At 42.0% G+C, this 22,616-nt stretch overlaps 2 protein-coding genes across 3 annotated transcripts; one reads left to right on the top strand and one right to left on the bottom strand.

Moving 5' to 3' along the window:
* The first annotated feature begins 3,965 nt into the window (after window positions 1–3,965).
* Window positions 3,966–7,147, top strand: hypk (huntingtin interacting protein K). 2 transcript variants are annotated; one of them, XM_061764860.1, is made up of 4 exons: window positions 3,966–4,168; window positions 6,069–6,124; window positions 6,355–6,406; window positions 6,890–7,147. In XM_061764860.1, the coding sequence occupies exons 1-4, from the start codon at window positions 4,007–4,009 to the stop codon at window positions 7,013–7,015; spliced, it is 396 nt and encodes a 131-aa protein (XP_061620844.1). In that variant the 5' UTR covers window positions 3,966–4,006; the 3' UTR covers window positions 7,016–7,147. The 2 variants fall into 2 exon arrangements, with proteins under 2 accessions (XP_061620844.1, XP_061620845.1); XM_061764861.1 differs by having other exon boundaries at window positions 3,975–4,168; window positions 6,920–7,147.
* A 72-nt stretch (window positions 7,148–7,219) lies between these two features.
* Window positions 7,220–16,931, bottom strand: mfap1 (microfibril associated protein 1). Its single transcript, XM_061764859.1, has 9 exons — window positions 16,781–16,931; window positions 16,611–16,698; window positions 14,040–14,256; window positions 13,807–13,945; window positions 12,503–12,690; window positions 12,015–12,284; window positions 11,675–11,834; window positions 7,915–8,004; window positions 7,220–7,690 (listed from the first exon to the last, which is right to left on the bottom strand). The coding sequence occupies exons 2-9, from the start codon at window positions 16,690–16,692 to the stop codon at window positions 7,511–7,513; spliced, it is 1,326 nt and encodes a 441-aa protein (XP_061620843.1). The 5' UTR covers window positions 16,693–16,698; window positions 16,781–16,931; the 3' UTR covers window positions 7,220–7,510.
* Between the last annotated feature and the right edge of the window lie 5,685 nt (window positions 16,932–22,616).

Raw genomic sequence — 22,616 nt, 5'->3', positions numbered from 1 at the left:
GCAGACCAGATGGGAGCTGATGCGAGGCTTTACCCCGGGCACAGACGGAGCAGGTTAGGACGAATTCCCGGGTGTTCTTCGGCAGGCTGGGCCACCAAAAGTGCTGTTTGAGGAATTGGAGGGTTAGGGTGATTCTGGGATGACAGCTGCGTTTGGAGTTGTGTGCCCATTGAAGTACTTCAGAGCGGGCAGAATCGGGCACAAAGAGCCGGTCTGGAGGTCTGGTCTTGGGATCAGGTTGGGTTCTTTGAGCCTCCTTAACAACCTGTTCGATCTCCCAGGTGGTAGCCCTAACAAAGCAGGAGGAAGGAAGGTTGGGTTACGGTTCAACAGAGCTGGAGGGGGGTGAGTAGAGGCGAGAGAGGGCATCTGGCTTCCCGTTACGAGGCCCAGGGCGGAAGGAGAGGCTGAAATTGAAGCGGTTTAGGAACAAGGCCCAATGAGCTTCCCGGTGGTTCAGCAGCGATAGGCAAGATTTTTGTTGTCCACCCAGATGATGAAAGGAGTCCCGGACCACTCCAGCCAGTGCCTCTATTCCTCCAGGGCCCAAACAATCACCAATAGCTCACAATTTCCTACGTTGTAGTTTAGTTCGGATGGTGACAGATGACGGGAAAAGAAGGCATATGGGTGGAGTTTCTGGGTTTCAGGGTGGCGCTGGGAGAGGACGACCCCAGCTCCTGTGTCCGAGGCGTCCACCTCAACAACAAACTGGAGGGAGGGGTCGGGGTGTCTCGGGATAGAGGCACTGGTGAACAGCTCCTTTAGGCGTTTGAAGGCTTGGAAAGCAGCCGGGATCCAATGAAACGGGGAGCTGGTAGAGGTGAGGCTAGGGAGGGGAACAGCCACTTTACTGTAATCATGAATGAATCTGTGGTAGACGTTCGCGAAACCCAGGAAGCATTACAGCTCCTTGCGGGTGGAAGGGATGGGCCAGTTGACGACTGCCTGGATCTTGGATGGGTCTGGTTGAAGTTGTCCTTTACTGATGATGTACCCCAAAATGTGTACAGAGGTGAGGTGGAATTCACACTTTTCAGGTTCGACAAAGAGGCGGTTTTCCAGGAGGCGGACGTGTTGTCGATGCTCTTCCAGTGAGTGGGAGAAAATGAGGATGTCATCTAGGTAGACGAAGTCGAACCGGTTTAGCATATCATGGAGGAATGTGGGGGTGTTGGTTAACCCAAAGGACATGACCAGATATTCAAAATGTATTGAAGGCTGTTTTCCATTCATCCCCCTCTTTAATGTGGATGAGTTGATAGGCATGGCGCAAGTCCAACTTGGTGAAGATCTGAGCGTAGCAAAGGGGTCCAAATGAGGGGTCAATAAGGGGCAGCTGGGATTTGTTCTTAACGGAGATGTCGTTAAATCCACGGTAGTCTATGCAGGGGCGGAGAGTGGTATCCTTCTTCTCAACAAAGAAAAACCCAGCTCTCAGGGGGGAGGAGGAGGGCCGAATGAGTCCAGAGGCTAGGGAGTCACGGCTATAGTTCTCCATCGCACTCTTTTCAGGACGGAAAGGTTGAAGAGGCGACAGGCGGGGAGAGGCGCGCCAGGAAGAAGGTCGATGGCACAGTCACGGTGCGGGGGTAGAGAGGTGGCCAAATCCTTTCGGAAAACCGCACAGAGGTCGTGGTATACTTCTGGGACAAGGGAAAGATTACTCAACCAGTAATTGAGAGGTGAGTCCAATCGATAGTGGGGTTGTGTTTCTGTAGCCAGTGAAGTCCAAGGACTAGTGGTGTCTCTGGAGAGGGGATGACGAACAGTTGGAGGGTTTCCCGGTGCTTGTCAAAGATGAGGAGGGTGATAGGTGCCGTTTGGTGAGTAATATGAGGCGCCCGTCCAGGGTATTAACCTACTTAGGGAGAGGGAGAGGAGTAGCCGGAGCTCACACGCCAAGCCCTCATGAATAAAATTGTCGTCAGCTCCGGAGTCGAAGAACGCGGTAACCAGGGTATTGCAGTTTTGTCCAAGGATGCAAGAAGGAATGGTCATCTGAGAGGGAGAGCTGGGTAGGAATTGGTCTGGCTCCCCACGGCGCTCTCTGTCTTGGCACTTTTGCCTTAAGTGGGCAGGAGGCGATGAAATGCTGCCGACAGTAAATACAAAGCCGGTGACTAAAACGGCGCTGACGCTCCAGAGGGTCGAGACGGGTCTTGCCCAGTTGCGTAGGTTCCTTCAATTCACTGGGGGGTGATTAGGAGGCAGTAGGGGTTTCTACATGCAGTGAGGTCGATGGAGGGGCTATGCCCACATAGGGTGCTAGATTGCGGGATCTACCCTTTCTCTCTCCCTCTCTCCCTCTCTCTTAGACCACTGTCTAATTTGATGGCTAATGAAATCAGCCCCTCCAACAAGGTGGGTTCATCTCAAGCTGCTAACTCATCTTTGAGCCGTTCAGACAGCCCCTTAGAAAAAATCGCCATCAGAGCCGACTCATCCCACCCACACACACCAGCCAGAATCCGTAAATCGCTTGAATAAGAGCCTAGGGATTTGGAGCCCTGGGTAAGGGCCAAGAGCCTCCAAGAGGCTTCCCTGCCCTTAACGGGGTGGTCAAAAACCTTTTTTAATTTAGCAGAAAATAATTCAGCTGAGGCTAGCAAAGGGGAGGAATTGTGCCACAAAGACATCGAGCAGCTTTACCACGCAGGAGGTTAATGATAAAGGCTATCTTCGCGTTATCGGAAATGGAAAAATCTATTTTTTATATATTCTGACAGAGAATATTGCATTTTCTACTTTGTTGTTTTTTTTGTTTTGTTGACACACAACCGGCGCCGGGACTGAGCACCCCTTCAGCAGCGACCTGACCCAAATGGCCTCAGTTGGATTTGATGGCTGAACAGAAGCAGCAACCAAAGGGGAAAAGTCATTCGGCTTCCTGGATTTTGTGATGCGTGGATATTCTTTCTTCAAGCTTGATCACTTTTTGGCTCCGACTGGCACAGCATTCACAATTGGACAATGTGAAGAAAGGAACCATGGCACACCAGGCAGCAGGTAGGCTCAACTGACTGATTGTCACCAAAATTTAAGTGGACATCCCTATTTATGCCCACTTACACTTACACTGAATATACTGGTATTTATGATTTTATGGACCAAAATGTTTTCCTCTCCATAAACGATCGTTTGAGAAAAAGGATAAGATCAAAATATTGGGCTAATCGTAATATTTTCATGTGTTAAAGCTGCCATGAGTATAAATGTGCACGTACATGTTGGTGATGATTGGTGACAGTTTTCAGACATTAAGCCACGAATATGATTATTTGGATTCATGGATGAGGCTTGCAAGGATGTGACACACGCCTGTCAATTATGTATTATTTGAATGACACCCAATGAATTGGCTATTTTTTGAGCATACTAAATCAGCGATTGAACTAATTTTGGGGGGCTCGCTGTTGTTTATGTGAGATTGCTGTTGTTCATATGAGAATGCAATAATATATGACAGCAATATAAGGTATAATACCAACTTGAAAAAAGCGGTGTTTGGAAACAAACAAGTTGACTTTTTTATTTCCTGAAAAGTTGTCATTTTGGAGGTGAGGGGATTCCACCCGACAGCTATGAAATATAAAATATGACTAAATACTGCAACTTTATCATATAGTACATTTTTTTTTTCACACTGGCTATGCAGCAAATTTGGTCTCCACTTCTGCCACTGATGTGACATCAACATATGGGGCGTGTTGATTTTGGTGAAGAAAACTGAGCGGTCCAAAGCCTACTGCAATCTACCAATTTCTCTAAATTGTATTGATATTATTGGAACTGACTGCCAGTTTCATTTTCTTGAGCAAAAAAAAATACATAAAATCAACTTGTTAGTAAAAGATGGACCATTAAGACCCATACTTCTTGCAACAACTTAACAATAAGGATGCAATAACATCAAACTACCTTTAGGAGGCAGTAATTATTAAAACAGCGGTTAGTTTGTCGGGAAAAGAAGAAGAGATTCCCAGCCTACCTTTTCTTCGCAAACATGGCGACCGAGGGAGATGTCGATTTGGACCTGGAAGCCGACGAAAACTGTACTGGGAAGCCGGCAGAAAAGCCTCGTAAACATGACAGCGGTGCTGCAGATTTGGAGAGGGTCACTGATTATGCGGAGGAGAAAGAAATATCCAGTTCGGACTTACAAACGGTAAGAGAACTTGCTGCTGTTTCCGCCTGTTAACAGTCATGCGGTCACTGCTGACTTGATTGTTGTGGTGCTGAGACCGAAATGCACATTTAACGAGCAATTGCACGACATTTTACTTTGGCGTTGTAATTAGTACAAAACCACTGCTAACTTTATTATAAAAGCTTCATATACGTTGAACAATTTTATAAAGCTATATCTATAGCTAGGGCACCCTTTCGATATTCACAATGTGGAACATGGACAGAAAGCGTATGACTGGATGTCGTCAGTACCTTAACTATACCTTAGAATAGTAACAAATAAACTAGGCTGTATTTGTAGTGGTATAGTTGTATTTTTGATTTCACTCACTCATAATGTGAAGAGGGCAGTCCATTTCAGTACCATGGTTTGTAAAAGGCTGTTTTTTTTTTTACTTAAAAAAAAGGTGTGTGTGTATATATATATAAAGGTATGCACACAGTGCTGTGAAAAAGTATTGGCTTCTCAAATTCTTGTATTTTTAGTTTACCCACTTTGTTTAAGATCGTCAAACAAGTGTGTGTGTGTGTGTATATATATTTATAAAATCAGTAAATATAACCCAAGTGAACTTGAAATCCTGTTTTTAAATGGTGATTTCTCTTATTCAGGGGGAAAAAACAACTTTGTTACCTGGCCCTGTGTGAAAAAGTAATGCCCCCCCCCCCCCCCCCACTCGATGTAATAACTGCTTGGGCCATCCTCAGCTGGAACAACTGAAATCAAGTGTTTTCTATCACTAGCAATGAGTCTTTAACATCTCTGTGGAGATATTTTGGCCCACTCTTCCTTGCAGAATTCTTTTAATTCAGCAAAAAATGGAGGGTTTTCAAGCATGAACGCCCTTTTTTTTTTAGGTCATGCCACTGCATTTCAATTGGATTCAGGTCCAGACTTTGCACTCCAAAACCTTCATTTTGTTTTTTTAAGCCATTCAGAAGTTGACTTCCTGATGTGTTTTGGACCATTATCCTGCTGCAGAAGTGTGCTTCAGTTTGAGGTCATGAACTGATGGCTGAACATTCTCCTTTTTGGATTTTCTGTTAAAGAGCAGAATTAATGGTTCCATCAATCACAGCAAGTTGCCCAGGTCCTGAATGGGAAAGCAGCCCAAGACTATCACACTACCACCATCATGTTTTACTGTTGGTAAATTCTGTGCTACATTTACCCCAGATTTAACAAGACGAACACCTTCCAAAAAGGTCAACTTTAATTTTGTCAGTCCATATAATATTCTCCCAAATGTCATCTTTCAGATGTTTTTTTTTGTTGTTGTTGCAAAAGTAAGACAAGCCTTTGTTATTTTTGGTCAGCACTGGTTTTCGCCTTTGAATGCTGCCATGGATGCCATTTTTCCCCAGTCTCTTCCTTATTGTTGTGTTGTGAACACGGACCTAGACTTGGGCAAAGGAGGCCTGCAGTTCTCTAGATGTTGTCCTGAGTTCCTTTGTGGCCTCCTGGATGAGTCATTGCGTTTCTCCATTTGAGGTTAATGTCTCTCCCTATGGTTCACTGGAATCCTAAAGCTTGAGGAATGGCTTTGCAGCCCTTTCCAGACTGATAGATGTCAATTACTTTTTCGTGACTACTGTTGAATCTGTTTAGATCGTCACTTTGTTGCAGCTTTTTTAGATAATTTGTCCAACTTTATTTTGTCAGGGCAGATTCTGTTAGTGATTTCTTGAACAGGTCTGGAGGTAATCAGGCTTGGGTGTGATCAGTGAAAATTAACCAAAAGTTGTAATTAGCCACAATTAATTTATGATTTAACAAGGGGGTAATTACAAAAAAAATTTCCCCCTTAAATGAAATTACCATTTTAAAAAAAAAACAGCATTTTAAGTTTTTGATGTACATTTGTTTGTTTCTCCAGGCTATGTCAGTAATTGGAGATAGAAGGTCACGAGAACAGAAAGCCAAACAAGAGAGGTAAGATCGGTCTGAATATGAATAGTTTCAAATTTCCATTGTATCATTGTAGGAAGTAAAAAACATACTATGTAACAATTTTTACTGTATAATTGAAAGGATTACTTTGTCCATCTTACATATTGCACATGTACTTAGATGTTACATCTCACAGCTATAGAAATACTGCCTAAGTATATCTGAAGGTTGCAATGAAAACGGGTAATTTTTGTTGTCATTTGATCTTGCAGAGAAAAAGAGTTGGCCAAAGTCACTATCAAGAAAGAGGATGTGGAGTTAATTGTAAGTCTCATCTGTCAGTATTTCTGGAATTCCAAATATCTTGTCACATATTAGGTTTGAAGTTTTAGTATCTTATCCAATGGACATGGTGTTATACAAGAACATATAACCTAGGTTAATGACAGGAGCCAAAGCGATAACAGTAGTTGTTTTGGGGTTTAGTTATTAAAGCATGGCAGCATGTTCTCTGTAAAAGTAGAGCACATCAAGTTCCTCTAAACTACTTTAGGAGTATACAGCGTACATCTCCAATCAAATGTAAAGCAACGAAACTGTTGTCAACCCTAATTGGTATAAGAATAAAAATATTTAAGAGCAATTTTAGAATTTGGGTGTGAAGTAACATCTAAAATATAAAGTGAAAAGAAGACTTTCAAATTGAAAAGCTATTTTCAACAGGTCAATTTGGGGAAGAGGTTGTGCGCAGTCATAAATGTTTTGAGTTTCCAAATCTCTCCCCAACACCCTTTGATATTAAAACAGTGTGTTCGTGATGTTCATGTTGTGACACAGATGTCAGAGATGGAGATTTCGAGGTTCACAGCAGAGCGCAGTCTGAGAGAACACATGGGCAACGTGGTGGAAGCTCTGGTGGCTCTGACCAGCTGAATGTGCACGCGCACACACAGGACTCACCGTTTTTCTTGAGACCAATTTCCTTAGGATTGACTCTTCAAAGTAAATGTAGTTTAATCTTTGGAGGGGGAAAAAACTTTTCACAATAAACAAATTTTGTCTCTGTGTGCTTGTTTATATAAATGCTCTACCTTTTAAATTGTGAAAATACATTTATTTAAAAAAAAAAAACTCAAAGATGGAAGAGCAATGAAAACATCTTTGCAAATCACAGTCAAACCATGGTGAATATGTACAAAATTACTGCACATCTTGACCCATTTAACTGACTAGCTCTTAAAGAGCTTGAGTAATGGAGAACAAGTCTGACAGTTGTATTTCATCTGGGACAATAAACATTATTGGTCAAAATACACATCAGTTTTCAAACATCTTAATGTATTTAGTCTTTTAAGATTGATTGAAACAATGTTTTCTTATACAACGTAAAGTCCAGGCAAGGGCTGAGTGCACTGATGAACACGAATTTTATGTCTTCTTCCTCTTCACTGCGGGCCTGTCAAACACGTCTCTAACTCCCGCTGCCTTCTGCTTAAAGAACTTGTTGTTCTGAGCACTTTCCTGAGCCCACGCAGAGTCAAACGACGTGGTGTCCTGATCCACCAGGTGAGTATACTTGGTACGTCCGGACCGGCCAAAGTTTTTAACCTGATTGGGATGAAAGACAAAAAATGTCAAAAAAGATAAAGACACATCTTCCAAGTATGTTGTCAAAATACAGTTAGTTGTACACCACTGGCAGTCAAGTCCTGATTTGCCAATCTGACCTGTGTAGTAGTTTTGACGCTACTGTAATATTTTTCCCATATCACATGCACATTTCAAATGGATTAAGAAAGTAAATCTTGCTGTTGTACGAAATAGGCGCAGACCTGCATGACTTTAGGCAAGATGGTTTTGTTGAAGTGATCCTCCAGAGTGGGTGCACTGAAGTCTCTCTTGTAAACATCGTCCTCCTCATCCTGCAACACAAATCATGTTACTCATACAAAGGACCTACACCATTTACCAGGGATGTCCCGATGAAACATTTTGACTTCCGATCCGATACTGCAGGCTTGAATTTTGGCCGATAATCATACACACTTTACTAATTTTGTATTATGCGTAGATCATTTTACACATGAGACTATGTGAGTCCCAGGATTCAAATGTCATGGAATGAATGAGTTCCAACCCGGGAACAATGAGTCCCTGCAATTTATCATCATAGAATACAGATGCAGTAATCCTCCGCTATATCACAGTTCTTGCTTCGCACCAGATTTTCATTAGTTGTTACTTTACTTTTTTTAGTCTGTACAATATTTTTTGCACTATTGCAAATATACTTTCTCAGTATATTACAGCCCCTTTCCCAAAAATTAGAATATCATGGAAAAGTTTATTTCCATAATTCCATTCAAAAAGTAAAACCTGAATAGATTATAGATTCAGGGCACCCAATTTGAACAATTTCAAGTATTTTATTTTGTTTTATGTGTATGCATGGTGAGCGACTGGTTAGAGCGTCAGCCTCACAGTTCTGAGGACCCGGGTTCAATCCCCGGTCCCGCCTGTGTGGAGTTTGTATGTTCTCCCCGGTTTTCTCCGGGCACTCCGGTTTCCTCCCACATCCCCAAAACATGCATTAATTGGAGACTCTAAATTTCCCGTAGGTGTGAATACTTACAGAAAACATTTGACCTCTGTCATTGCCAACAAAGGGTATATAACAAAGTATTGATATGAACTTTTGTTATTCATCAAATACTTATCCACCATAATTTGCCAATAAATTATTTTAAAATCAGAATGTGATTTTCTGGATTTTTATTTTATTTTTTATCATTTTGTCTCTCATTGGTGAGGTATACCAATGATGAAAATTACAGGCCTCTCTCATCTTTTTAAGTAGGAGAACTTGCACAATTGGTGGCTGACTAAATACTTTTTTGCCGCACAGTTTAGATATATGTATGTACAGTGGGTAGGGAAATTATTCAGACACCCTTCAATTTTCACTCTTTGTTGTATTGCAGCCATTTGCTAAAATCATTCAAGTTAATTTTTTTTCTCAAATGAAAAACTGAAATATCACACAGCCATAAGTATTCAGACCCTTTCCTCAGTATTTAGTAGAAGCACCCTTTTGAGCTAATATAGCCAACGGTAATTTTGGGAATGATGCAAGAATTTTTTCACACCTGGATTTGGGGATCCTATGCCATTCCTCCTTGCAGATCCTCTCCAGTTATGTCAGGTTGGATGGTGAACGTTGGTGGACAACCATTTTCAGGTTTCTCCAGAGATGCTCAATTTGGTTTAAGTCAGGGCTTTGGCTAGGCCATTCAAGAACAGTCACGGAGTTGTTCTGAAGCCACTCCTTTGTTATTTTAGCTGTGTGCTTATGGTCATTGTCTTGTTGGAAGGTGATCCTTCGGCCCAGTCTGAGGTCCTGAGTACTCTGGAGAAGGTTTTCGTCCAGGATATCACTGTACTTGGCTGCATTCATCTTTCCTTCCATTGCAACCAGTTGTCCTGTCCCTGCAGCTGAAAAACACCCCCACAGCATGATGCTGCCACCACCATGCTTCACTGTTGGGACTGTGTTGGACAGGTGAGGAGCAGTGCCTGGTTTTCTCCACACATACTGCTTAGAATTAAGGCCAAAAAGTTCTATCTTGGTCTCATCTGACCAGAGAATCTTATTTCTCACCATCTATGAGTCCTTCAGGTGTTTTTTTTAGCAAACTCCATGCGGCCTTTCATGTGTCTTGCACTTAGGAGATGCTTCCGTCGTGCCATTGTGCCATTAAGCCCCAACTGGTGGAGGGCTGCAGTGATGGTTGACTTTCTAGAACTTTCTCCCAACTGCATCTCTGGAGCTCAGCCACGGTGATCTTTGCGTTCTTCTTTACTTCTCTCACCAAGGGTCTTCTCCCCCGATTGCTCAGTTTGGCCGGACAGCCAGCTCTAGAAAGGGTTCTGGTCGTCCCAAACGTCTTCCATTTAAGGATTACGGAGGCCACTGTGCTCTTAGGAACCTTAACTGCAGCAGAGATTTTTTTGTAACCTTGGCCAGATCTGTGCCTTGCTACAATTCTGTCTCTGAGCTCTTCAGGCAGTTCCTTTGACCTCATGATTCTCATCTGCTCTGACATGGACTGTGAGCTGTCAGGTCTTATATAGACAGGTGTGTGGCTTTCCTAATCAAGTCCAATCAGTATAATCAAACAACTGGACTCCAATAGAGGTGTAGAACCATCTCAAGGATGATCAGAAAAAATGGAAAGCATCCAAGTTAAATATAGGAGTGTCATAGCAAAGGGTCTGAATACTTATGGCTGTGATATTTCAGTTTTTCTTTTTTAATAAATCTGCAAAAATTTCAACAATTCCATTTTGTCTGTCAATAAGTGTGTACATTAATGAGGAAAAAAATGAACTTAAATGATTTTAGAAAATGGCTGCAATATAACAGAGTTAAAAATGTAAGGGGGTCTGAATACTTTTCGTACCCCCACTGTGTGTGTGTGTGTGTATATATATATACATATATATATATATATATACATATATATATATATATATATATATATATATATACATATATATACATATATATATATATATATATATATATATATATATTAACTTGGTGGACGACTGGTTAATACATCTGCCTCGCAGTTCTGAGGACCCGCGTTCAAATCTGGCCTCGCCTGTGTGGAGTTTGCATGTTCTCCCCATCCCTGTGTGGGTTTTCTCCAGGTACTCCGGTTTCCTCCCACATCCCAAAAACATGCTTGGTAGGTTAACTTAAGACTAAATTGCCCATAGATATGAATGTGAGAGCGATTGGCTGTTTGTTCATATGTGCCACGCGATTGGCTGGAGTCCAGTACAGGGTGTACCCCGCCTCTCGCCCGAAGATAGCTGGGATAGGCTCCAGCACGCCCGCAAACCTAGTGAGGATAAGCGGTACGGAAAATTGATGGATAGATGAATCAGGACACCCCTACCATTTACTCTTGCCCACAGGCAAACTGGTGGCCCGGGGGCCAGATTCGGCCCGCCACCTCATTTTATGTGGCCCGCGAAGCCAAATCATGGGCATCTACTTCGTTTCCAGCTAAAATACCAAAATTGCAAATTGCCTTCACTTTTAAAAATATTGAGATATTGCAAGCATTTTGTTTGTTACCAATGCTCTTTTTAAAATAAATAATAATAATACTAGTAATAGTAATGCTGTGGTCGAAGAAAGTTTTTACTGCCTTCTGATTTTAATAGTAGCTATCCATCAATTTATGTGTAATAATATGAAGCGATGATACATTCATGTGGGTTCACAGCCAGAACGGCCCTCAAAGAGAAACCATAACTACGATGTGGCTCAAATTAGTTTGACACCACTGCGGTAGCCAAAAGGCAAATAGGGTTGTCCTTTGCAAGGTAGTGCCCATACTACGTAAAAACATCGACAAAGCATCAGTTATGCTAATTATATTTACATTGCATTTTCTCCCTTGCAGCGTGATGCTTTTTTTGTCCAAATAATTTGTGGCCCATAAGACATAAATCTACACCACACCAGATTGCAGTGACTATAAATACCTTGTCCCACAATGCACCTGTGTTGCAACTCACCAAAAAGAAGGCTCCTCTGTGGTAGTACTTCTGAAGGAACTTGTATTTGCCTTTGGATGCTTTGTTGGTGATGACTTTGCCATTGTTGCGGAGCTCAGTCCTGCGCTCCTCATCCTTCATATTACGGAATCGCTCAATTTCTGACTTTTCCTTCTCCATCCTGCCAACATAAACAATATATTACCAATTCGATCAAGACCATATAACTGTTATTCAAGCAGTGTTTTAGAATTGAACAAATTGGATTTTTTTTGCCATATCCTCAAGGCGAGGGAGTTTGGCTAAAGTGAGAAATGTTTGCCAACATTTTGTAATAGACAAAGTGTCAGCTTGTACTCACACTTCTCTAGCTTCTCGGTCCTTCTTAATTCGTTTCAGTTCCCGAACTTTCCAGGCTTCATACTCCTCCTCCTCGTTCTCGCCATCTGTGTCGAGGTTATCCAGAGCGGCCAGGGTGCGCCGATTCTCCTCAAACTCCTTCTTAGCCTCCTCTTCTACTATCTTCAGTGTGTAGCGTCTCCGTTCCTCCTGCTGCCTCTTGGCCTCGGCCTCCAGCTCTCTTTGCTTCTGCTGCTCCGCTTCCCGCTCTGCGACTGTCACTCTGTCTTTCCTGGGCAGCAAACACATTCAGGGTGTACCAAATCAACTTTAGAAAGCTAATACATTTGATATAATTGTTGGGATGACACAGGACTACACCAATCAACTGAATAACAATCACACATTTCTGGCTTGGAAGTCAGCTGGGATTGGCTTTCAGTAACAAAAAGGTTGACACAGCAGAGAATGTGGCACACGGTTGTCACAAATTATAGAAGCAGCGCTTACTTGCGGATGAAGACTGGTTTAAGTCTGGGCTCTGCTTCATCTTCACTATCTGTATACTCTTCATACTCAGACTCAGACTCCGATTCCTCCCCAGATTTGCCTTCCTCCTCCACCTCCAAGACCTCCATTTCTTCAGTCTTGCGTTCCAAAGCCCGTTGACGCATCATTGCACGACGTCTCTCAATTTCCTGCACAAAGAATATTTTAGTACCATAGTCGATTACTAACCTACGCTAACTCAGTAGTAAAGTCGTAATTATTTCCTCATGGGACTAATACTGATGTTGATACGGCTGCTGTTGTGCCCATTGTTCTCTCGTCCCTCCCTCAATTGCTCAAACCTTCCTTCCTGTTTTCTGTCTTTGTCCCTCTACTCGTCTCTTCATTGCAACCCAACCGGCCAATGTAGACCTTCGCCCCACAAAGCCCGGATTATGTTTGAAGTTCTTCGCTTAGAGCAGTGATTCCCAACCAGTGTGCCGGGACACATTGGTGTGCCGTGAGCGCTCTTCAGGTGTGCCGTGGGAAACGTTAAATTTTACTTAATAATGTATCTTTATTAATCTATTTATGCCAGTGAGGCAAAGTGAGAGACAGAACAAATAAATGATCTTCTATTAGATGGCAGGCAGTACATACAATAATTAATGTATCCACTTTTTGTGACATTTTTGTTTGTTGGTGTGCCGTGAGATTTTTCAATTGTAAAATATACAAAGGTTGGAAATCACTGGCTGAGAAGGAGTTGTTCCTTGCCTCTGTCGCCAAGTGCTTGCTCATGTGGGTTTCTTTTTTCTTTTCTTCTGACCTGCTCAATGTGGAAAATGCTTGTTGATAACTTCTGTTATGAATTAGAGCTACAGAAATAAAATTGACTCAACTTGACTTACAGTAAATACTTGAATGTAAAACCCTTAAGGGTCATAAATATAAAACAAGTGAAAAACAATAAGCCCGGCAGTATCTGAGTTTGCTTTCTTGTGCCGTATTCTTACGCTGCAATGAAGTATATCACTGACCAACGCTAACACAGTAATAAAGTTATAGTTACAATAATACATGTATGAAAACACGTCTAGGTCACAAATAGAAGACAACTCAATGAGAAACAGTAAGTACAGCAGTAACTGAGCATGCCTTCCGGTTGAGAACATATTCTTATGCTGCTGCACAGACGAGTTCAGTGAAAGCAGTTTGTAACTTCAAAACACATGTTGATGCAGTTGTAAACTGAGAACCCCATGATGAAAATAATGTATTTGAATTATGCCCAATAATTGTATAATATTTATTTAAATGTGAACCTCATCGTCAACTTCTTCCTCTTCCTCCTCTTCATCCTCACTGCTCTCCTCACGTTGTGGATGCCACGTCCCTTCATCAGAGTCTTCGCTACTCTCAGCGACAACTTCAGGCTCTACAATCTGTCGATGTCTCGCAAGCCTGAGTAAAGATGAAAACAACGAGGTCAAATTTGAATGTGCGTACTGTCAGTCTGAGGAGCTCAAAATATCAAATGTCAGGAGACATGCGATACCTCTCCTCTACATCCTCAGAGACACGGTTGAGCAAACGCTTTAGACGTGGGTCAGATACATCCTCTTCCTCCTGTTCCATCTCAGGTTCAATTTCCTTTCCCCTTTTAACAAACTGGAAATCCTCCTCTTCCTCGTCTGATGACTCCATCGGTGCGTAGTCTGGACGTTTGCCTGACACATATCTTTTCACCTTCACCTTCTCCATTGAGATTTCTCCTGGAAAACGACAAACAGATATATTACATACAAAGTCAATGTTTTTTAAGCTAATTGGAATACGATTTATCAATTATTACTAAACGATTCCGGCGGCACGGTGGACAACTGGTTAGCACATCAAGATTCTAAATTGCCCGTAGGTGTGAATGTTTTTTTGTTAATATGTGCCCATCGATTGGCTGGCGACTAGTTCAGGGTTTACTCCGCCTCTCGCCCAGAGTCAGCTGGGATAGGCTCCAGCTCACCCAGGACAATTAATTAATTATTCCAGCTTTTCAGTTGGTTTATGTACAGAATATGCACAAAATACATTTTTATAGCCTTATCAACTAATATAAAAAAGGTACCAACAATGATAAGCTTTAACTGATTCAGACAGGGTTTACGCACCACTATAAATGTACAAGTTAAATTACTGTTAGTTAGTTTCATTAAAATAACTGTCAAACGATAAATGATTAGATATTATTCTATTATTGTACAATATTGTTCTTTAATTTACTAATGTCATGTTGATTGTGAGTCAAAGACTATTATTATTCTAACATATTGTTAACTTAATGTCACATTGATTGAGAGTCAATGTATCCATCATCATGCACTTCATTGGTATTTCTCGTATAAGGATATAATATGATTTAAACCATTTACATCGACATAGACCATTTCCCAAAAAAATGTATATCATGGAAAAGTTTATTTATTTCCATAATTCCATTCAAAAAGTTAAACCTTCCTTGATTATAGATTCACGGTGCACAATTTAAACTATTTCAAGTATTAATTTTTTTATTTTTACATAATTTGAGTTTACAGCTCATAAAACCCACAAAATAAGGAATTCAAAAAATTGTAATACTGTGAAGAAATCAGGCCAAATGTTTTAAACGGAGTGTCACACACTAATCATCTACTAAACTCAAAGCACCTGCACAGGTTTCTCCAGGTGTCATTAAATTGCTTCAGTTTGGTTCAATTGTTTGAGTTGGCTTCAATATGGGGAAGACTGCAGACTTGACAAATGGCCAGAAGACCATCATTGATACCCCCCATAGGATGGGTAAGCCACAAAAGTTCATAGTGAAGGAGCTGCCTGTTCACAGAGTGCTGTGTCCTAGGATATCATATAAACTTGAAGTCTAGCAGAGGGACAAGATGTGGCAGGAGAAGATGCACCAGATTAGAGATGACTGTGCGCTTCAGCGGATTATCAAACAGAGACGATTTAAGAATCTAGTAGAGATTCATAAAGAGTGGAATGAGGCGGGAGTCACACCTTCAAAAACCACCACATTCAGACGCATCCGGGAGATGGGCTACAACTGTTGGCTTCATCGGGTCAAGCCGCTTCTGAGCCTGAGTCAACATAGGAAGCGTCTCAACTGGGCCAAGGAGAATAAGGATTGGACTGTTGGTCAGTGGTACAAGGTCCTCTTTTCCGATGAAAGTGTGCCTTTCATTCGGGAATCAAGATCCAAGGGTTTGGAGGGAGACGGGTGAAGAACAGAACCCAAGCTGCTTGCGGTCCAGCGTGAAATATCCACAGTCAGTCATGATTTGGGGTGCAATGTCCAGTGCAGGTGTTGGTAAACTCAGGGTCACCACAACAGTCTACCAGAATGTTTTAGAAGACTTCCTGATTCCTTCTGCTGAGGATCTGTATGGAGATGCAGATTTCATCTCCCAGCAGGACCTGGCCCCTGCCCATACTGCCAGAAGCACCAAAACTTGGTTTGATACCCATGCCATCACAGTGCTTGACTGGCCAGCCAACTCGCCGGATCTAAATCCCATTGAGAATCTATGGGGTATTATCAAGAGGATGAGGGGCACCAGACCCAAAAACAAGGAAGACCTGACTGCATCAAGGAAATCTAGACTTCCATAACTCCCAGGCAATGCCACAGGCTGATTGTTTCAATGCCACGGCGTAGCGAGGCAGTGATTGAAGGGATTCCCAATCAGGTATTGAAGATTAACATTGTTTTGAAAGTACCATATTTTGATTTTTATGTGACCCTAATTTTTTTTTTCTACAAAAACTGAGAAGTAAATGGTTATTTCTTCACAGTATTCAAATTTTCTTTGAATTCCTGATTTCGTGGATTTCGTGAGCTGGAAGCCAAATTTATGTAAAAATAAATACATGCTTTAAATTGTGGGCCCTGAATCTATAATCTATTAAAGTTTTACTTTTTGAATGGAATTATGAAAATAAACCTTTCCATGCTATTCTAATTATTTGGAAAGTGTCTGTATTTTTACTAAATCGACAAGAAGCAAAATCGTTATCACGCTGAACAAGACTGATGCTTCGCGTTAGCATTAGCTTTACGTCGTTTAAGTCTAACCTTTCTCATTCCGGACCGGTACGGCTCCAGCCGTGGACTGTATAGGTGGAAGCTTCATGTTGGCCGAATCGTGGGTAGACATGGCAGCCTGGTGAACAAACCAATTTGAGAGATGAGTGGTATTTCGCTTGGCAAAAAAAAACAAAAAAAAAACAAAACGAACGTCTTACACCGTGCACAAACGGGGCGGAGTCAGGGGTTGCTGCTGCTTCTTCTTCTTCTGCTGCTTCTTCTTCTGCTTCTTCTTCTTCTGCTGCTGCTTCTTCTTTGTGTTTTACGGCGTTTGGCAGCCAACTTACCGCCTCCTTCTGTTCAAACTCTGGAACAGACATCTCAATTCTTTCCTACAATGCTTGAGCATACAGTGGGTACGGAAAGTATTCAGAGCCCCTTAAATTTTTCACTCTTGTTATTTTGTAGCCAATTGCTAAATCATTTAAACCACAGTGTCCCAACCTTAATCTTATTAACATTGTTTCCTCTCTTTTCTGCTCACTACCTACACTATATTAACGTTAAGATAATTTTTACAATTTATATAGATGTCTTCCTTTTCCCACTCTATCCCAGGTTTCCTGCCATATTTGATTGATTTTACACCATATAATACTTTTTATCTCTGCTTTACTAATACTCTTAATTTCTACTTTCCTTTTCTCCAAAGCCCCCTTTGCCAACTTATCCACCCTCTCATTCCTTTTAACCCTTTCATGTGCAGGAACCCATAAAAATTTGACTTGCCCAATTTGACTTTTGTTATTCTAGTAACTAACTGAAGAACCTCATATAACATATCTTGACGGCTGTTTGCAGCGATGTCAAAAGTATTGGTATTAAGCACTTAAGTACTGATACTTAAAAAAAAATAACTGGTAAAAGTACTGAAGCTCCTCCCTTACTAAAAGTACAAAAATACAGATTTGTAAATGTACTTAAGTAAAAAAGTAAATTGATATTTTTCAACCCAATAAAATACATATCGTGAGATTTTTGTATCTCTCCAGATGAGCCATGCTTTCTCTGAAGACAACAATTGGACAAAACAAATAAAAATAAAAACAGGCAGGCTTAAATGAAGAGTTCTATTTATATGTAAAACCCCAATTCCAATGAAGTTGGGACATTGTGTTAAACATAAATAAAAACAGAATACAATGATTTGCAAATCATGTTCAACCTTAATTTAATTGAATAAACTACAAAGACACAATATTTAATGTTCAAACTGATAAATGTTATACGACCTTTGATCCCTCAGGCGGCACTGCATCAAAAACCGACATCAATGTGTAAAGGATATCACCACGTGGGCTCGGGAACACTTCAGAAAATCAATGTCAGTAAATACAGTTCACCGCTACATCCGTAAATGCAACTTGAAACTCTACTATGCAAAGCAAAAGCCATTTATCAATAACACCCGCCGGCTTCTCTGAGCCCGAGTTCATCTAAGATGGACTGATGCAAAGTGGAAAAGTGTTCTGTGGTCCAACAAGTCCACATTTCAAATTGTTTTGGGAAATTGTGGACGTCGTGTCCTCCGGGCCAAAGAGGAAAAGAGCCATCCGTACTCTTATGGACGCAAAGTTCAAAAGCCAGCATCTGTGATGGTACGGAGCTGTGTTAGTGCCAATGGCATGGGTAATTTACACATCTGTGAAGGCACCATTAATGCTGAAAGGTACATGCAGGTTTTGGAGAAACATATGCTGCCATCCAAGCAACATCTTTTTCATGGACGCTCCTGCTTATTTCAGCAAGACAATGCCAAACCACATTCTGCATGTGTTACAACAGCATGGCTTTGTAGTAAAAGAGTGCGGGTACTAGACTGGCCTCTCATGAAGAATCTGCAAATCTGACTATCTGCGGGGTCTTTTCCAGAATAAGTCAGACCCCTATGGAGATCAAGCATTTTTCATCCCTGAAATTACAAGGGACAGAAAGTTGGTCAAAGAAATATGGCACAAAAAAGTAGAACTACAAACTTAGTGAGGATACAATGTGAATCTATCAAACCATTGTCTCCAGTTATCGCTGTAAGACTGGCTCTTTTCAATATCAGGTCACTGGGGAATAAATCAATGTTGATTAATGACGTCATTACAACCTATGATCTAGACTTTTGCTACTAAATGTCTAACAGAAAGTAGCTGTAATACCATTTGAAATGAGGCAACACCAGCAAATTTAAATTTTATGAACAAGTGTCGAATAGGGGAAAAAGGCGGTGGTATTGCTGTTATTTTTAAGTCATTATTTCAGTGAAAAAAAATTATAGTGGGTGATTTTAGCTCTTTTGATTATCTCAGTTTTTTAGTTAAAGGTGACCCAAAGGTCATTGTTTTAATAATGTATAGACCTCCAAGATACAAAAGAAAATTTATGGAGGATTTTTCAGAAATGCTGTTAATTATTACAACTACGACAATTTTGTCATAACGGGAGACTTGAACGTTCATGTTGACAGTAACGGAAATAAAATCTAAAGAACTCTCTGCTATACTAGACACATTTGACCGCTCTCAACATATTAAGAGTCCAACCCACACTCAAGGTCTCATCTTAGACCTGGTCACCTAAGGATGTTGAAAGTCTATCAGTTGACGTTAAGGATATGGCTATTTCTGACTATTTTTGTGTATTCTTTGAATTACAGATTCTTCCAAAAGTTCAGACAACCTCTATGTCTATTAAGAAAAGGTACATCAATGAGAGTACCACCACCATAGCTGTGCCACAAACTGTGAATGCTGAGACAGTTGATGAACTTTTGGATAATTTCACCTGGAAAATCTCAAATGTCATGAATGCTGTCACTCCTATTAAAACTAAGACAATCTTGAGGTGACCTAGAACACAGTGGAAGAGGACAATGATGGTAAAGACCTCTAAATAAAAGGGTAGGAAAGCATAATGTAAGTGGAGAAAAACTAAACTCCAAATTAACTATGACCTCTACAGACTAAGTCTTTGTAATTTTAACCAAGAGTTAGTCAGGGCTAGACAGTAACACTTTTCTGAAATCCTCAGTAAGAACTTCAACAATACTGTTTGCTGTGGTTGACAAGCTTGCAACCCCCCCCCCCCCCCCCCCCTCACACACACACACACATCAAATAGCTCCAGAACTCCTAACAGTGGATAAATGTAATGAATTTTCTTGTTATTTTTGTGAAAAAATACAATCCATCAGGTTAAATATCAGCACAAATCAGCAAAATGATAAAACGATAGATCTGAAAACTCTATTACCATGTCAGAATTTGATATCCATCCATCCATTCTCTGAGCCGCTTCTCCTCACTAGGGTCGCGGGCGTGCTGGAGCCTATCCCAGCTGTCATCGGGCAGGAGGCGGGGTACACCCTGAACCGGTTGCCAGCCAATCGCAGGGCACATCGAAACAAACAACCATTCGCACTCACAGTCATGCCTACGGGCAATTTAGAGTCTCCAATTCATGCATGTTTTTGGGATGTGGGAGGAAACCGGAGTGCCCGGAGAAAACCCACGCAGGCACGGGGAGAACATGCAAACTCCACACAGGCGGGGACGGGGATTGAACCCCACACCTCAGAACTGTGAGGCTGACGCTCTAACCAGTCGGCCACCGTGCCGCCAGAATTTGATATAGTTGATCAAAAAACTGTAGAGAAACCGGTTCAGCAGCTGAAACCATCAACAAGCTGTTTTAACTCAACACCACCTGACTTTTTCAAATCTCTTGCGAAGTCTGTGTTAGCTGATTTGCAGCAAATAATCAATTGCTCACTTCAGTTAGGCGAGTTTCCTAACGCTCTCAAATGATAGAACACTGGACGCGTCCATGTTCGCAAGCTATAGACCCATCTCAAATTTCCTTTTCAAAGTTATTATTTTTTAAATCTCAGCAATTTATTGAACTTAAATTGACTTTTGGTCCACTTGGTCCAGACCAATGCCCATGGAAAAGAGACCGCAGAAGTGACGTCATGCAGTCACGACGTCATGCAGTCGCGGACCAATCGTAGCTTAACCCTAGTGTTTGGGGTCCGTTCGGAAATTCAATCGAATGTTCCCATCGCGCCCCGAGACCGCGGCACCCAGAGACAGAGTGTGCTCCACTTTCTATAACTTTCTATAACCGGTGCAATGACCATTGTGCAAAGGGCGCTGAGACTTCAAGGAGTGTATGCGGTTTAAAGTGACGAGTAGTGCGATAGTCTGGGACAATGTTGGTTGTGCAAATGTTGCAGATACTCCTCAATCAGTGTGCAAATGGAGCAGATGCTACTCTGGCATGAGTGGCCAGTATATGCAAATAGTGCAGCACGGCGAGACAACTACAGTGAGTGCACGAGTAATACATAATTGGCCCCACAGAAATGTGACAACGAACTCAAGTCAAAAAATTGCCAGCTTGTGTTAATGGAATTACTGGTTCGGTGTTTAAGAAGTTGATCGCAAGAGGGAAGAAGCTGTTGGAATGTCTACTAGTTCTAGTTTGCATTGATCGGTAGCGCCTACCTGAGGGAAGGAGCTGGAAGAGCTGGTGACCGGGATGCGGAGGGTCAGAGAGGATTTTGCACGCTCTTGTCTTAGTTCTGGCAGCGTGCAAGTCCTCAAGGGTGGGTAGGGGGTACCAACAATCCTTTCAGCAGTTTTGATTGTCCGTTGCAGTTGGAGTTTGTCCTTTTTTGTAGCAGCACCAAACCAGACTGTGATGGAAGAACACAGGACTGATTCGATGACCGCTGTGTAGAACTGTCTCAGCAGCTCCGGTGGCAGGCCGTGCTTTCTCAGAAGCCGCAGGAAGTACATCCTCTGCTGGACCTTTTTTACATCCGCCATATTGATTGTGTCAGTTTTACTTACATCGAGTGGCACACACACTACCAACGCTCTGAGTTATTGAAGGTTCCGGGGTGCGGAGAGTGCGCCCGGAGTGAACTTCCCACTGCACCCTATGTTGATATGTTCTGCGTTTGTGGTGTCGGTACAACCAAGTGTAATGCAATTATATGTTTAGAAGGATATCTGGATGCTTATCTGTAATGGGATGTATCAAACAAAAGTGTATGCAGTGTTGTGTAAGCGTGCAGCCAGTAATTTATAACAACTCTCGCTGTTGAGGTGGCCCAACTGGGTCACCTCACAAATATTGTGTGTGAACTATGTGTATCCTAGATGTAGACCCCCATACCCAACACCGAAGTACCCGGCCCCCCAACGGGTTTGACTTAAACTCCGGCACTGGGCGGTGGGTAGGTGTCTGCGACAGTTGGAAAAACCTAACAATATGTATTAGAGAAAAAAGGTGGGGACTACTTCTCCCTAAGTGTGTGTGCATGGCACTTTATGTGTGTCCTATATGTCAACCCCCATACCAACACCGAAGTACCCGGCCCCCCAACACGTTTGACTTAAAGTCCAGCAGTGATTGAAACAGAAGGGTGGGGACTAACTCCCCCTAAAAGTCCATGAGGTCCTCGGAACCCCATATATACAATGAGCAGCCGAAGTAATAAACTTTCCCTGCAGCAGCGGTACCATGTGTTAACATTAGCGACATTGTGTAATGTAGACCCTGCACTAAAGTCCCACGTCGACATCAGGTCCAAAGATGATATCCGCATCCAGTTCCAGGTCGTAGTGTGCCAAGTCCAACGCCGCCAGCTCCAGTTGGAGCTCAGATGTTTCCTCCTCTGGATCCTGCAGGAGGGCCGTCCTCTCCGGCTTTTGGTATAGGGGGGGGTGGTTCTCTAGACGACCCACCATTCGATTGATGCAGCTGATGATCAGCGCCCTAATGAAGGGAATACAACAACAACCGCAAAACACAAAAACCCCCAAGTATAGTGCCAATTGAGATTATCAAACTACCAATTATCCCTTTCCATTTGCCAAACAATCTTTCCAGTAGATCATGAAACGGATCAGTTATTCCTGATTGTTCTTTAAGTTCATTAGATAAGGCCCTCAGACCGTTAAGTGTTTTGGTGAGGCTTTCATCTGGGGCCCTATT

This window comes from Phyllopteryx taeniolatus, unplaced genomic scaffold (assembly GCF_024500385.1).
Source record: "Phyllopteryx taeniolatus isolate TA_2022b unplaced genomic scaffold, UOR_Ptae_1.2 contig_24, whole genome shotgun sequence".
In the NCBI taxonomy this organism is placed as follows: domain Eukaryota; kingdom Metazoa; phylum Chordata; class Actinopteri; order Syngnathiformes; family Syngnathidae; genus Phyllopteryx; species Phyllopteryx taeniolatus.
This window is presented reverse-complemented; position numbering and strand designations above follow the sequence as displayed.